We start from the raw sequence: 17,801 nt of genomic DNA on the forward strand, positions 1-17,801 counted from the left end.
CCCAGCCGGTCCCTGTGGACTCCTGTCACACAGTCACGTACGCACACGTTTCAGTCTTCAGTGACACCGTGTTCAATAGCTATCAAGCTTTAAAGACCAATTAGGAGTAGAGGAATTAGAAGAGGACAGCAATGTTATTTTGCTTCCTTTTCCTTTAGTGTAAGTGGGATTGTATTACAGACAAGTCTCTTGGTGACCAGACTCGGGCTGTGCCATTCTGATGACAAGAATGATTAGAAGTAAAAGTTTTTTTCCCTTGTGTGTGGTTCTATGCCCAAATGAGAAAGTTTAATTAAACTTTGCCAGGGACTGAAGCTTTGGATGAGTCGTGGCTGGAATCTGTGCTTGCAAGCACAAGCCATGACACACAGCCAGGCACAGCTTTGTTCAGTGGGGTGTCACTGTAATCCTCACACCTCCTGTGTGTACATATGTATGTGTGTTTAGATCTATTTCCGTGTCCATGTATATGTGTCTACCTGTCTGAGCTGAGCCATAAAGGCCAACTTTTATCCGACTGTGCCTTTCACATGCAACCCAGCCAGCAATGTGTGATCATCTTTAGTGCAATTAATCTGAGAGACAATTTAAGTGCTGCTTTTTTGGTTGGCAGTTGAGTTAAAATGAGCTAAACAGTTCACTTTTTAAGGTTTAAAGCAACACTACGTAACTTTTCAACCTTCATAAAATATTTTCATAACATTTGTGATAATATGTTGACTGACAACTACCGTAATTTCCCGAATATAAGGCGCACCCGTGTATAACGCGCACCCCAAATTTACTTGTAAAATCTAGGGGAAATTATTGTACCCGTTTATAACGCGCACCCTAATTTTAGCATCAATAAATAGAAGAATACAAGAAAACAGAGCTCGTGTACAGATACAGAAATGTCATTTTACTGACTGATGAAACACAGCACAAGCATAGCACATTGGTAGTTCAAAACATTACCGTAAACTGACAATATGTAAGGTAATAATATGATTTGACAACTTCTCCAACTTACCAGAATCCAGAAGAAAACAAAACAGATGTGACTTTTCTTTTAAAGGCTGCTGTATAACTTGCTCGTTTCATCATGATGAATAAATGTTTCTTCCATGAATTGATATGGTAAAATAAAAGTGGGGACTGAAGTCGCAAAACGGAAAGAGCGCATCGCTGTGTGTAACAAGAGAAACTATTGTTATTTGGGTTTGAGTTTTTGAGGGACAGATATAGTTGACGGACACAGGAAGTCTGTGTTGTGTTACGTTTCTTATTGTCCGAGTTGCCGAATTGCAATAAACATTGACTCAAATGAGTTCAAGAAACTAAATTCTGTGCTTTATGAAGAGTGAAAAAAGCAGAATTTAACACAGACGAAACCATTCGACCAATCAGAGTGGTATTACCGAAACAAGTATTACCGAAACAAAATGGTGACGTCATGTACCGTAATGGTCAGCAACGGATCGGCGCATACGTTTTCTGTAACACAACATGGCCGCGTCAATAAAAAAAAATCTGTCTTTAGATATACAGTACATAATATATATATATTTCTGTCTCCATCCATGTTCCCGTGTATAATGCGCACCCATGATTTTACAAGTTGATTTTGCGAGAAAAAAAAGTGTGCATTATATTCGGGATATTACGGTAGTTGAAAGACACCTCTTTTATACCTTTAGGGGGTCTGTGTCACTTTCACTGCATTAATTAACTTTGAGGAGGGTGACAGGAACTCTGCCACACACAAAAAAAAAACGACCTAAAAATGTGCTGACTGCTTTACGGCATACCTTACTTCTCCTTTTCACCATTCATTATAAAGACGGAAGTCGATGTGAATGCTTTCGCGCGAATTCTGCAAAGACGGCAGTACAAAAGAGAAAAAAAGTTTTGTCTGATGAGGAACAAAAGGGAGGTGATCAAGATATACAGAATAAACATCGACCAAGCTTTCACTTGCTGGCGTGACGACCCCCCACCCCCCCAATCGAACTCGTCATCGCTGACGAGTTCGGGTGGAATGGGGGGGGCTACACACCCGAAGCCACACGGTTGCTAACCGTCATATGCTATTGTTTAGCCACACCTGGATTCATTACCTTATTAATATTCATCCTTCACACAGCCGTTGGAAACAGAAACGGGTTGCACTACACAAGCACTTTATAAGGCTAGTGTTTGTGAATCTGACATATTTTCGGAATAAAATCACCGTTTGGCGGAACAGCGTTCCAGACCCGAAACTCATGCCAGTTTGGAGTTACGGCCTGTTCCGAATCACTTCCACTCCTGACTATCAGTATATGTACATATATACTGTATATATATATATATATATATATATATATATATATATATATATATATATATATATATATATATATATATATATATATATATATATATTATATATACTTTTTTGTCTCCGTTTGTACCCTGCGACTTTTATAATGAAGCGCCATATCTATGATTTTTTTTTTTTGACAAACTAAAACATATTTTCAAAGCGAATAATATTTATACCGACTAGGGCAAGTGTTCCATTAATATAACACTCTTGAGTTCCCGTAGGTGTCCATACGCGCTTAGTTTGTATGCTGTTCTCCAAACACACACTTTGAATGTGATAGATTCATTGGCTCTGTTTGTGCGAAAAGTAGTCAAAATCAGGTACCGTATTTTTCGGACTACAAGTCGCACCTGGGTATAAGTCGCACCAGCCATAAAATGCCCAACGAAGAGAAAAAAAAACATATATAAGTCGCACCGGAGTATAAGTCGCATTTTTGGGGGATAAAATCCAACACATAGAACAGATATGTCATCTTGAAAGGCAATTTAATATAAAAATACAATAGAGAACAACATGTTGAATAAATGTACAGTGTACAGTGCATGAACAACGAAATGCGAATATACTGTCCTCACCAGGACGCTACGGCTCGGTCCTGGCTATACAGCGAAGTCCCAAATGACGATGCTGGACGTCCGTATAATTTGCTGAATCAATTTGGTCTTCGATACCAAAGAGGTTCGCATCAATAAATGATAATTAGGTTGTTTTACAGCAATGACATAAATGGTTAGCATGCGTTCACTAGCATTAGCACATCTTTCAAACACCCACACAACTGGCTCTGAGTGTCCGACCCCGGATCGAAAACTCACAACAACAACAGAAAAGATGATACACACAGGCGTTGTCCCTGTAGAGATATATTAAATATATATATTATGTTATATTATATATATATATATTAATATATAATATAATATATAATATAATATATATATATATATATATATATATATATATATATATATATATATATATATATATAATATATATTAAAAGCATAAACAATGAACGTAGGTTCGCAGCCGTGTTTCTCTCTCGCTAACTCACCCACTCACTCAGAGCTACGTAGCTGTCAGTCTTCTTCTGGCATATGAGCGCTCTTCACGTAAACAAGTGCGAGTGTGCCCACACGTGGGCGTGAACGTGCCACAAACTAAAAGCATGCATTTCAATATAAAAAAGTCAATAATACAATTGAACACACATTGCCAAAGGTAGAACGCAAACGTGGCCATAGCTATTAAGAGTTATTCAGATAACTATAGCATAAAGAACATGCTAACAAGTTTACCAAACCATCAGTGTCACTCCAAAACACCAAAATAACATGTGAAATGATATCATAATGTGTTAATAATTTCACACATAAGTCGCTCCTAAGTATAAGTCGCACCCCCAGCCAAAATATGAAAAAAAAAAAAAAAAAATGCGACTTATTGTCCGAAAAATACGGAACATTCCAAATATTTGTCAAGAAAAGACCCTTGCTGCCACAACAGAAGAACAATCTAGTCTAAAGACTTTATTGCCAAGGAAAGCGCCATTCGAGGTGTTACCCTATTACAGAAGAACATTTTAAGGCTAGCCGTTTTAACTTTGTTTTGATTTAAAGAGGACACAGTGAAAAAGGCTGTGATGCTAGGGCTAACGCTGATGGCCATTTGCAAAAATGTGTATATACATATATGTAATTTTTCTTAATTTTGTGAAATGTGTACCTTACTGTTTATAGTCAGGTGTGCTCTATAGTCCGGATATATCGGTAAATACGGAAAACTAATTGAGAAACATTTCATCTGTTCAGTTTTTCCAGAATATATTAAATTAGGGTATTTTTGGAAAGTAATATATATAATTGAACTAAGAAAAAACAGCTCCAGCAAGGATGATAAAGACACCCTTGGGAATTTTTTTCATTTTCCAGTGAACATTCCTATTCCTTTGAAAATCTTCCTCAATAACTAGTGATTAACAAAGAGACAAAGATAAGTATTAGAAAAATATGAGAAATTCTCTCAACATTGTACCCTGTAGTTAATTTATAAAAAGAGTAGCCTTGAGCGTGTGCACACTATGACCACTTCGAAGGCAGCATTCAAATGCTGCCAATCCATTTATTTCCAAACTGAAGCAAACCGTAAACATTCAGTCTCCTCTTCTCCCCTGCAGACCTAGGTCCATCCATTGGTCCAAGATCAATGACACCTTACCCGAGCGGGCCGAGATCTCCGGGCCCACCTTCCAGATTTCCCGCCTGAGCCAGTCTCATAACGGCACATACCTGTGTCAGGCGCAAAACAACTACGGGCGAGCTGCTGATCACTACACCCTGCTGGTCTACGGTGAGTCTGCCATTTTCCGGTGCTTGTATGTTCAATCTCAGTTCAGGAATTGCTACTGTCTGTACAATTTGTGTCTTTTCTTTTGCTTTTTCCCATCAGTGTGTTTTAAAGGTCTTTTTATTGATCCTTTCTCACCAGCATTATCACATTGTTTTTTTCCTGACGCAAGACACATCAAAATCCTGATGCTGTATTTCAGTCTTATTTGCGTTTCTCAATTTGTCCCACAGCATGTTCTCCTACTGAACATAATCAACAAATAACATACAAGAAAATCATTTTTCCAGTCTTACTTTGTGACTTAGTTGTTTCTTTTTATACATAGCAAAGGCAACACACAGGAATCAACAGACAAGAAAAAGTGGAAAAATGGGTACGCATTAGCAAGTCTGTTACATTTTGTGTAATGACAGCAACAAAACATCTGTTTGAGTGGGGGCTCACAGAGAGGAAGCTGATTTTGGAGGCTAAGTTTTGAGAAGTTTTCAAAGACTCACCGCTGACTAAATTCTTCATGAGGGCCGACCTGAATTGCCTGCGTGGCGGTGGCGCTTAACGGGGAAGATGATGTTGACGCGTGCAGCATTGCCTGTCGTTTTCTTGTTATTCAAGAAAGAGAGTGGGTGTCTTGTGACTTTTAATGTGCTTACCTGTAGGGTGAAAAAGTAGAAACAAGTGAGTAAGCTGTTTTGGATTTTTAGAAAAAAACAGCAACAGTTAACCCTAGTTTAACAGGCATGAGTTTGTGGCTCATTAATGTTACTTGGTAGCAACTCATCTTTCAACATATTTATTTATTTATACATATCTATATATCTATATATATATATATATTAGGGCTGTCAAACGATTAAAATTTTTAATCGAGTTAATTACAGCTTAAAAATTTATTAATCGTAATTAATCGCAATTAATCGCAATTCAAACCAGCTATAAAATATGCCATATTTTTCTGTAAATTATATATATATATATTCTGTAAAATAATTTGTTGGAATGGAAAGATAAGACACAAGATGGATATATACATTCAACATACGGTACATAAGGACTGTAGTGGGCATTTCACTTTACTATCATTTAAATCTGTCTATGCTGTCCTCACTCCGAAGCGTCTACTTTTTCCAAAGCTAGACAGCTAGTGAACGACGCCTTAATAATCAGACTTCTTCCTCTTTCATCTGATTTATTAATAAAATGGCCTCAAACCACTGTCCTCTTTAGACCGTAGTGAAACTACCAAAAAAAAAGTACACAAGCATTGCATAAGCAACAACGTTAGTTTAGCACGCTATACAGGTTCACTAAACATAAACAAAAAGCGTCTCATACAAAAAATAGAACATTTCGCTTACTAACATAATATGTGCATTCTTTACAACAACCATACTTACGGACAAATCTTGTCCAAGGATCATATAAGCACAACATTACAATGTAGGCGTCAGCCCGAGACGTCGTGCAGCCATATTGAACTGGCAAGAAAGCAATAAACCATGTCGCAAAGCGACCACAAGAGTTCGCTGTTAGACAGCACAAAAAACCTTGCTGTAAAACTTACCAAAAGGCAGAATACTGTCTGAGCGGGACATGTGCGTTAATTGCATCAAATATTTTAACGTGATTAATTTAAAAAATTAATTACCGCGCGTTAACGCGATAATTTTGACAGCCCTAATATATATATATATATATATATATATATATATATGTTTTTTTTTTTGTTTTTTTTTTTTTATACTTTTGGTTAAAAGTGAAAAAACATGTCATATATGTACTGTATCTCTTTCTAATTCTAAATCTGAATAAATACACTGAACACACACAAAAACATTGGGGGGTTGGGTTGCGGTTTTTCGCTTATGGTGTTGGGGTCTGGTCCCCATTAACCACGAAAAACAAGGTATCACTGTAGTTGCCAAGATTTCAAAAGATAGTGCCAAAATACAATTTTTGTTGCACGGCATAACTCAATGGCAGCAATGCAATTCCTTTTTGTCTTTGGCCTAAATGCACAAACAGCAAATGGGTGAGTTTTTCAGTTAATAATGGCGGTTAGGTTCTTGCCCAAAATATATCAAAATATGAATTTCCGAATTTATTTAAGTACAAAAAAACCTGTCATTGTCTTCACTGTTGCGAAATTAATTATCAGCGCTACTTAAAAACAGACGCATTTTTACTTCGTGTCTTTGAAAAGCATTAAAATTTTGACCATAATCTCTATTTTGAGGCTTTAGTTTTATTTAATCCCTCGCCAAATGACTTTCCCCATTTAAAAGCATTCAGCAAAATGTCCCTCCTATAATGGTTTTCTGCAGTGACGCTACTGAAATGCTAAGTGTGTTTCGCTATTGATGTTTTATAATTATTTATTTGTGTCCTTCCAGGTTTAAAATTGACTTCAAACTTTCCGTATCATTCTCTGTTGTTTCACCTCAACCCCAAAACAAGAAAAAAAAACACACCAGGCATGAAAATCTCTCACCTTTCGGCGAAATTCGCCGTTTTGAAGTCAAAAAGGGCGACCTACGTGAATTGCGTAGATCCGAGGAGAAATTCTTTTTGGGAGGGGGGGGGGGGGGGGTCGGGAGGTTTTATTTAGTATGTAAACTGAGCACTTAAGAACACAGCAAATCCTTCTAGATGCTTCGCTGACGAGAACCAATCATCGGCCCAAGCTGCGTTCCATTATTCCAAACGCGCGCACTCCTTACGCGTGTACATGGAGTGCTCGGAGAGCATTCGGTTGCATTGCAAAGCAGCGAAAACAAAAAGCAGGCCTTATCCACATCGGGGCAGACCAGAGCGCAGCATACACACTTGCCTGTATTTGCCAGCAGATTGCATTTGGTGAGTAATGGTTTCAATCGTTTTCACGTTTTGCGATATAAAAAAGTTACTGCCATTCGTTGCAGATTGCGTTGAACACTGCCAGAGCTAGCCAAATCTCCAATGAAAAAAAATAGCTCCCGTTAAATTGGCGTCAAGCTTGTGTATTTAGCGTTAATATAAACGAAGAAACACACTGTTGAGTCAAATTAAGCGGCATTCTCTCGGATGGAGGGGGCGCCTCACATCGCTCCCGTCGTCCGCCGGAGACGCGTTATTTTCGGTTTGGATTTGAGCTGACTGCCGGTGTCGGCACAACAGCGGCCCGACGAGTGGTGGGAATGAGTCCTGCTTCTTAAACCTTTTCAGAAATACAGGGATCCCTCGTTTTTCGCGGTTAATGGGGACCAGAACCCGCCGCAATAAGTGAAAACCGCGAAGTAGCGCCCCTTTTTATATATATATTTTTGTTTGAAGCAACTTATTTGACTGAATAATAAAGACACAAATGTCCTAGCCAAAATGTGGCCCAAACGCAAAACATTACTTAAATGGAAAAATTTGTTTCAATCAAAAAAAATTGTTTTCAAATGCTTTTTTTGTCTCAAATTTATTATTGCAATCAAAAACTTTTTTTTTTTATTGAAGCTACTGTTTTGGATTAAAAGTATATACTGTATTTTGATTGAAGCAACTTTGTTTTTGATAGAAGTAACTTTGTTTTTTGATTGAATAATAAAAACACAAATCTAACTCCATCATTATTGAGTGAGAAAGAAATTAAGAAAGCTTTAAAACTAAAAGCCACCGGGGAGTCTGTTTTTTTTAATATTTATATTTCATTACATAGACATGCGTCGTTGGGGAGGGAGATTGAGGGATAAACAAAGGAATTAGATGAGGCTGCTAAAGGCAGTGGATACCTCATCAGCTGGGTGAATAGCAGACCTGGTAAGAACAAGTTTGCAAGGATAGTCGGGTATTAAATCCAATTATAAACACAATTACAATGTTATTTTTCTATAAGATTTTTATGCCATTGCTTTATTAATCATTAGGTGCTAGAGTTGTTAAGTATGGATAATAATGAAATAATAGTTTTAAGAAAACTGTGCTGTTGGTGGCTCAGTGACCATCTGATGTGGTTTGTTCTCAGATGAACAAGTTGAGGAAGGAAGTTTTGATGCAGACGTTGAAGGAAGAAAAGAGGCAGACTGACTGAGTCACAGCCAGAAAGTGTTGATGACAGTTTTGATTTCTATTCACTGTTGCCCCCTCCCAATTAAAGTATGTCACAGTCGCAGCCAATTATTATCTAAAGCTGGTTAAAATTTAAGTTATGTTGTTTTAAGGTGTATTAAATACTTGTTCATGTGCCCCTTTTGATCTACGAGCACCCACCCCTCCACCGGTCTCTGCATGGCCCTGCTGAAACACAGTGTGGGTCGACAGAGCTCAATATTTTGTTGGGGTGTACAATACAGTGTACTGGAACATATTTCCTCCACACCCTTCTCACCTTTTTAACCCCAGACCCATTTTCATGCCTGCACACTGAAGTCTCACTTTAGCTATATGTTGTGCTGTTTATGTGTTTTTCTGTCTGACATCATGTTACACCCAATTTTTTGTTCTTATTTTTTGCCTGTGAGGTAGTTGTGATTGATTGACGCCTGCAAAATCTGCCTCGCAACAAAGGGCACACATTTGCGCAGTGGCAGGTCTCTGCTGCTACTCAATGGGGGTTTGCCCTTTTTCAGATGCACTGCCCCCTGCTGGCTAGTAGTGTCACCGCAGCCTTTGCAACACGACACGCATTCAGAGCAGTTGAAATATAGGTGTAAATGCACAAGAGTCTGAGTAACACCTTCAGGTTGACTCCCTCTACTGTTCTACCTATCATGCTCACATACACATCGACACACAGATTCAATACACTCTTGTTCGTCATCAAACGGCACACGTAATAAAGGACTTCCACTGGTGTCGAGGGGGGCAACAGTGGCAAGATGAAAGGTGCTGCCTCAACCCACTTTCACGCTAACCTCTCTTCCCTCACCCGAGAAGGTTAGACATGTTGAGCTTTGATCCGCGACACTGACTCCCTCTTTTTCTTCTTTTTCCTCCCCCTCAATTTCATCATTCTCCATGTGAGAGCTCCATACAGTTCATTAATTTGATTCCCAAATTCCTCCGCCATATTTTCAAATAAAAGATATAAGCTGCAATTCCTCCAGCTCTGGTCAGCCTTCTGCTTTTCTCCATTTTAGAAGTATCGCCAATAGGCACATTGTTCATCATACCTCATCTCTAACAGCTTGATAGAGCCGCGGTATAAATCTGAGCAAGACTGAAAAGTCGCTCTCGATTTTCCTGCATGTCAGAACAGGTAATGTGCCAGAAATGGTCAAATAAATTTATAGAAATTAATATACGAATACCACAAATCATTGAATGTGAAGTCCTGTAGCCTCTGGTGCTAAATATCATCACTCAACATTGAAAGTAAAACTAATCCATTCACCACACGGGAATGCTTTTTTTCCTCATATTTTTCACATTTCACATTTCTCTCCCCTCAGCTTTATTTACAGGATATGGCACTGAGGCCTTGTTCATGCGTAGCATGATTTAGTAAAAACCAAATATCCTGAAATTGAATCCCTGTAAAGTAGAAAGAGCATCTCTCTTGGCCAAGGTAGCCCTCCACATTCTAAAAGCTCCTTTCAGGAGGGCAAGGGGGAGGTGTTCATTTTACAACGTCTGGCTGGTGCGTCTTTGCCGTTTCTTGTCCTTGGCTGAGGGCGCCGAAGCGGGAATCAAATGGGTTCGAGATGAGCAGTTTTATCCCGCACTTGTAAAGACTGAGACCATCTGCCGTAAAAAAATAAAATTAAAAAAAAGAAGAACAAGAAGAAAAAGGAAAAAAAAATCAGAAGCCTCCGGGCCTCAAGGGAGCAGGTATGGGGCTGAAAAACACAGAAGGTGTTAACAAGGTGCACTGAATGAAGGGTTCTCCTATTGGATGCTGTGTGAAAAGTTACGACTCTTTGCCCAAATCCCTCTGGTCCTCTTCTGCCTGGTTGAGACGGCCCAAGAGGACTCTGTGTTCGAAAAGTCATAAAAGTGTGAAATAAGATAGCTATAGCCTACAGAGTCCAATAGCTGTAAATTAAAGGGTGAGATTTACACACAACCAGGAGCCACTGCTCATCATTTATGGGAGCATAAACAAGAAATCAGCCAGAGTGCAGAGAAAAAAAATACCTGCAAGCTCACTGTGGAGAGTCTGCATAAAGGGCAAGTATTTTGATGTTTTCCTGAAATGTGTTTTCTTAATGAAATGCAGAGTAATGATGACATTGTCAATTAACAAAAAACTACCAGAATAAGTTCAATGCAGTTTGAAAATAGCCTCACAGCACAATAACACTCTTGTCAAAATCCTTCTTGCAAGAAAAAAAATAAACGTGCAAAAGATTACAGGATTTGACTTTAGGAGAACCTGAGACCTACTGTAGAGAAGGTAATATTTACTCCTCCGTGTCCAGAGAGGGCAGTAGTTGCTGGAAAGATCCAAAGCTTACGTGTGCAACAAAAATACGCCGATGTTTTGATTTAAGATTAGAATTAGTTCCTTGTAATTTTGCACATCATGGCTACATTCATATTACAGGTCTTAGTGCATGAATCTGATTTTTTTGTGTTTTTCCGACTCGAGTAAGGCATTAACTTGACGGTCTGAATGTGACAAGTCGCATAGAACTGGACCATTTCAGATCCGATCTGGTGTCACTTTCGTATGTAGTTAAAATCCGATCAGGGCCACATTTTTCCAGAATGTCGCGGCGGTCTGTACTGTCAAGTCTTCCGAATCGGAATTCGTGCATTCATGACAGATAACCGCCAGCATGTGTGGTCATTTGTTTCGATGCTTCTGCGCATGCGAGTCTTCTTGGTCAGCGCGTGTCAGTCTGCAAATTATTGCGTATGCATAATTCTAAAATGTTCTCAATGGACAAAGGCGGTCTGAACAGTCATGCCAAAAAAACAGATATGACAAAAAATCGGATTTGTGCATTAAGACCTGTAGTATGAACCTAGCCCATGTTTTGACAAGCACGCCAGAGACCCAACTATACATTGGTGCCTTGAGATATGAGTTTGTTTCAGGACATTGCTCTTGACTTTAAAGCAGTAGTTCAGAATTTTTGACATTAGGCTTAATCTTCGAGTTAGCGAGAGTTTAATTAGTTGTTGGAGTTGATTTCAACAAATTCCGTGCAGTTTGCAAGATTTGTTAGTTTGAGGGCTCTGGAGTGGCTAAGCTAGCGCAAGTCAATGGGCCCAACTTAGTATGCTAATAAATTCAAAACACAGATCATTGTTCCAAAACGCCCATGCAGCCAAGACAATGTCACACCAAACTGCTGTAACTCTTTTAATTCTGCGGACTATTTTTTTTTTGTATGCGTAATACAACGACAATAGAGAGAAGTGCATAGACTTCATAATATATTGACGGGACACAGAGCGTGGGGCCGATTAATAGAGGGCCTATCTCTGTCAAAGCTGACAGAGTGGAAACAGACAGAATTTTTGACGTTGCAAATACTTGTGAATAAATGCTTAAGTCCCTGAATCCTTTATAGATATGGACGTAAAACAGTCTCGATTCTTGGTTAAAAGAGCAATGAACCGGGTATTTAGCATTTATTTTACATAAATATGTCAAATGTGCTGCTAGTCTTTAAGCCACTGTGGTGCTGCGTTATCACCACAAAGAGCTTTTTATGTTGAAAATTCTTGTGAATAAATGCTTAAATCCCTGAATTCTTTATAGATATGGACGTAAAACAGTCTCGATTCTTGGTTAAAAGCAACAACAAAAAAACAAACGGGCAGTTAGCATTTATTTTACGTAAATATGTCTGATGTGCTGCTAGTCTTTAAGCCACTATGGCGCCTTATCACCTCAAAGAGCTTTTTACGTTGAAAATTCTTGTCAATAAATGCGTAAATCCATAAATTCTTAAAAGATATGGAAGTAAAATAGTCTCAATTCTTTGTTGAAAGAGCAAAGAACCGGGCAGTTAGCATTTATTTTACGTAAATATGTCGAATGTGCTGCTAGTCTTTAAGCCATTGTGGCGCCGCCTTATCACCACAAAGAGCTTTTTATGTTAAAAATTCTTGTGAATAAATGCTTAAATCCCTGAATTCTTTATGGATAGGAACGTAAAACAGTCTTGATTCTTGGTTAAAAGCAAAAAAAACGGGCAGTTAAAATTTATTTTATGTAAATATTGGTAATTATGACGCCAATGCCGTAGCGGTTAATTTCTCCCATTTATTTTTTTGACAATGCTTCAAAATGCATGCATGGTACAAAAAATATAATAATTACCTTGAATCCTCGAACAAATCACTATTGAGACAATCCTACTTTCCTGTTTGTATGCGGTACAGCTTCCGTACTCTTTCAACCTAAATCCGGCGTTGGATGGCTACATGTGTTTGAGAAAAACTGCGACCGACTGAAGCGAGGTGTGGGACGGCCCCCTACTTGAAGGCATGGCGCAGTGTCCGGGGAATGTGTCCCATCAATATCATTATGAAATTTATAAGAAGTATTTTTTCAGATCGGAGGGTGGAAACTCTGACTTCCCACCTTCTTCGAATGCAGCACCAGTCTGCTGAGTTAACTGATGGCCGGCAACATGGCAAAATGTGCAATTATAGGGTTGTGGAAACAGACAGAAGAAATTTGCAAAGGAAAGTTACCACAAATTCTCTATGAAGAATGAGGAACAATATAAACTGGTTACTTGCGCTGGCTACAACATAAAAAATCAGCGGTGAAAAAAAATGATGTGATATCACTCCGCCCTGCTCCTCTGCAGTGTTTCTGGATTACAAATGTTGCTGTTCATACTGCAAGTATTGACATGCAATGGTAAGTTTTAATACCTTTATTCTGAAAACACACAACACTATTGATTGCATGGGGCATTAATGATTTTCATGTGTGCATATGTTGTTGTTTTTTATTGGTGTGCTAAGATGGCCCAATTGATTCACGCTAGTTTAGCCACTCTGGTAACTAACGAATAACTAACAAACTACACGGAATTTGTTGAAATTAACTCCATCGACGAATTAAACCCTCGCTAACTCAAAGATGTCAAAAATCCTGAACTTCCCCTTTAAAATACACATTTTAAGTACTTACTCAAAATACTATTTCAAATTGTCCTTCCACTTCAAAATGAATGAAAATGTAATTATTCCTTTCCAGTGTTCCAGAAGTGTTTAAAGGGCAAATCTATAATGCAACAAACATTGGCACGTTTTATAATACTTGACTTCAGAGGGGGGAAAAAAAGACTTGGTATCGATTTGTGGCTTGTTTTATGGTGTGGCATTGACAATTTAGAAAAATTTATTCGGCGGAAGAATGTCATGATAGATTTAGCATGTGTTTGTTGAAGGGCTAGGTCTATGCCAGTTCCCATTTTGTGTTAGCATTATGCAAGCAGATTTAAAATGAAGTCAAGTGTTTGTTTGTTCGTTCGTTCGTTCGTTCGTTCGTTTGTATTCGAAACGATTGTCTTTGTGTTTAGTTTGACAGTGTTTAAGGAACCATCCACATGTAGCACCCTTTCTTATTCATATTTCTTTAATAATTGGCTATAGGAGGACATTAATTATTAACACAGCTCAAATTCTCACCATATCCGTCAGTTTGAGACATTTAGGAATTTGTAACTTCTGAACGGTCCCTAACACAGATGGCATTTAGCGCTGTTTTTGCATATAAATCTGTAGCGACAATAAATACAGCCACAGTATTTTGAGTGACCGTTTATGCAATTGGAGTAAAATTGTAATATATAAGCAGTACTGGCTGAGCGAGATCATGTTGGTTCGTTCCACTCCAATGGATCTACATGAACTCTGCTTTAAAATATATATATACGTTGCTAATTAGTACCCAAAAAAGGTTTCTACTCACGGTTTCCAGTCATTTTTTAATAATTAGCGTTTTTGTGTCGGTCTTTTATTTATTTTTTTTTTTTTTTTTTACTGTGCCGCAGTGAACATTGAGATAGGGGAGTTGAATAGTCAGTGTGTGAAGTGGTTTTAGGTCACATGCACCAATAGTAGACGAGGATTGATGCCATGATTCCGGAAGCCTGACGCAGGCTCTGTACGTTTCCCACGGTTTTTGCGAAAATTCCTGCACATCTTCGCCCTGAACAGAGAAGAGATGCATTTAGTATCAATTCAATGTCTTTTGACGGACTTTTACTTGCCTTTTGTTCATCTTCGCTCGTGTCGGAGCTGGATGTGGTTGACGCTATGTTGTGTGTTTTTGAAACCATGGCAACAATAGTCGTCTCCTATTGGTGCACGTGACCTAAAACCACTTCCCACTGACTATTCTACTCCGCCGTCTCAATATCACTGCGCCACAGTAAAAAAAAAAAAAAAAAAGAAAGACCGACACAAAAAGGCTAACTATTAAAAAAAAATTACAAGAAACCGTGAGTAGAAACCTTTTTGGGGTACTAATTAGCAACGTATATATATATTATAAAGCAGGGTTCATGTAGATCCACTTGAGTGGAACAAAATCCATTTTCTAAGCACTTTTTCCATGGTCCCAATACAGCCTCATAGTCACAAATGTAGATTCAAGGCAGCTTACACGGGTATAAGAAATGAATGTTAAGCGAATTTTGAACATCAGGCCAACTTTTACCCATTGAAGGGAACACCTTCCGGAGTAATTCCTGACCAGTCAGACTGCAGTTGTTATGCACCATGCCTTTGCTTTCATTTTAACCCAGTGCAAACAGTTGCCTTGTGAACACAAATGCCCCAAACAGTAAAGGCAAGGCAAATTTATTTGTATAGCACAATTCAATACAAGGCATATTCAAAGTGCTTTACATCACATGAAGATCCACAAGCAGAAATAAAATGATCCGTACAAATCACATTAAATAAAAAAGGAAGGAAAGAAAAAGTAAAAAGTAGGAAAAAAGATAACAAAGACAATTGAAACAGCAAATAAAATTATACATAAAAATTTCATTAAATCATCTGAGAACATAGACTTCATAACCTAGGTAATGACATCTATGCTGAGAATTTTAAAAAATAATTGGATCTGAAATTGAAATAAAACAAAAAATGAATAAATAGCAAATAGCTTGAAATTTGAAATACAGTTGTGGTCAAAAGTTTACATACACTTGTGAAGAACATAATGTCATGGCTCTCGAGTTTCCAGTTATTTCTACAACTCTGATTTTTCTCTGATAGAGTGATTGGAACAGATACTTCTTTGTCACAAAAAACATTCATGAAGTTTGGTTCTTTTATGACTTTATTATGGGTGAACAGAAAAAAGTGATCAAATCTGCTGGGTCAAAAATATACATACAGCAGCGCTAATATTTGGTAACATGTCCCTTGGCCATTTTCACTTCAATTAGGCGCTTTTGGTAGCCATCCACAAGCTTCTGGTTGAATCTTTGACCACTCCTCTTGACAGAATTGGTGCAGTTCAGTTAAATTTGATGGCTTTCTGACATGGACTTGTTTCTTCAGCATTGTCCACAAGTTCTCAATGGGGTTTAAGTCAGGACTTTGGGAAGGCCATTCGAAAACCTTAATTCTAGCCTGATTTAGCCATTCCATTACCACTTTTGATGTGTGTTTGGGGTCATTGTCCTGTCGGAACACCCAACTGCGCCCAAGACCCAATCTTCGGGCTGATGACGTTAGGTTATCTTGAAAAAATTGAAGGTAATCCTCCTTCTTCATTATCCCATTTACTCTCTGTAAAGCACCAGTTCCATTGGCAGCAAAACAGCCCCACAGCATAATACTACCACCACCGTGCTTGACGGTAGGCATGGTGTACTTGGGTTTAAAGGCCTCACCTTTTCTCCTCCAAACATATTGCAGGGCATTGTGGCCAAACAGCTTGATTTTTGTTTCGTCTGACCACAGAACTTTCCTGCAGAAGGTCTTATCTTTGTCCATGTGATCAGCAGCAAACTTCAGTCGAGCCGTAAGGTGCCGCTTTTGGAGCAAGGGCTTCCTTCTTGCACGGCAGCCTCTCAGTCCATGGAGATGCAAAACACGCTTGACTGCGGACACTGACACCAGTGTTCCAGCAGCTTCTAATTCTTGGCAGATCTGCTTTTTGGTGATTCTCGGTTGAATCTTCACCCTCCTGACCAATTTTCTCTCAGCAGCAGGTGATAGCTTGCGTTTTCTTCCTGATCGTGGCAGTGACAAAACAGTGCCATGCACTTTATACTTACAAACAATTGTTTGCACTGTTGCTCTTGGGACCTGCAGCTGCTTTGAAATGGCTCCAAGTGACTTTCCTGACTTGTTCAAGTCAATGATTCGCTTTTTCAGAGCCATGTATGTATATTTTTGACCCAGAAGATTTGATCACTTTTTCTGTTAACCCATAATAAAGTCATAAAAGAACCAAACTTCATGAATGTTTTTTGTGACAAAGAAGTATCTGTTCCAATCACTCTATCGGAGAAAAATCAGAGTTGTAGAAATAACTGGAAACTCAAGTGAGCCATGACATTATGTTCTTCACAAGTGGATGTAAACTTTTGACCACAGCTGTATATCAAGAGTTATGAATATGCTGTGGTAAACAATAGCGTTTTAGCCCTGATTTAAAGGAGCTAACAGTTTGAGCAAACTTCAGACCTTCAGGTAACTTTTTCCAGAGGTGAGGAGCAAAGTAACTAAATGCTGCATCACCCTGCTTGGCTTTTGTTCTTGGAACATACAGCAGACCGGTTCCAGATAACCGGTCCAGATGACCTTAGGGCTCTAGATCAATGCTTCTTATCCTTGCTAAAGGTACCGAACCCCATGAGTTTTACACGTGCATTAACCGAACCCTTTAGAATGAGGAAAACCTTTTTTTTTTTTTTTTTTTTTTTTCATTCAAATTCAAAATCGATATATCTAAGCTAGCAAGCAAAGTTAATTTCCATTCAAATTTCTTCTCATTTAGACAGCATGTTTTTAAACAGGCCAAAATGTATGTCTTTATCTTTATTTTTATCTTCTATCACCTCCTCACCTCACATACTATTTTCACGACTTAAAATCTGACGCAAATGTTTTTGGGTTTTTTTTTGTTTGTTTGTTTTTTTTACGTAAACGCAGTGCACGTTACCCGTAGGTCTGTTGTACTTCCTCATACCAAGTGAGAG

The 17,801-nt window shown here is 38.5% G+C and overlaps 1 protein-coding gene across 5 annotated transcripts in view; it reads left to right on the forward strand.

Annotated features, from left to right (window-relative positions):
* The window catches only part of cadm4 (cell adhesion molecule 4), a 468,758-nt gene that overhangs the window by 398,643 nt on the left and 52,314 nt on the right, over nucleotides 1–17,801 (forward strand). For all 5 annotated transcript variants that reach the window (XM_057833338.1, XM_057833339.1, XM_057833337.1 and 2 more), the window contains exon 6: nucleotides 4,529–4,701. In XM_057833338.1, coding sequence (XP_057689321.1) covers nucleotides 4,529–4,701 — 173 coding nt within the window. The remainder of the gene's footprint in view (nucleotides 1–4,528; nucleotides 4,702–17,801) is intronic.

Source organism: Corythoichthys intestinalis, chromosome 4 (genome assembly GCF_030265065.1).
Source record: "Corythoichthys intestinalis isolate RoL2023-P3 chromosome 4, ASM3026506v1, whole genome shotgun sequence".
In the NCBI taxonomy this organism is placed as follows: Eukaryota; Metazoa; Chordata; class Actinopteri; order Syngnathiformes; family Syngnathidae; genus Corythoichthys; species Corythoichthys intestinalis.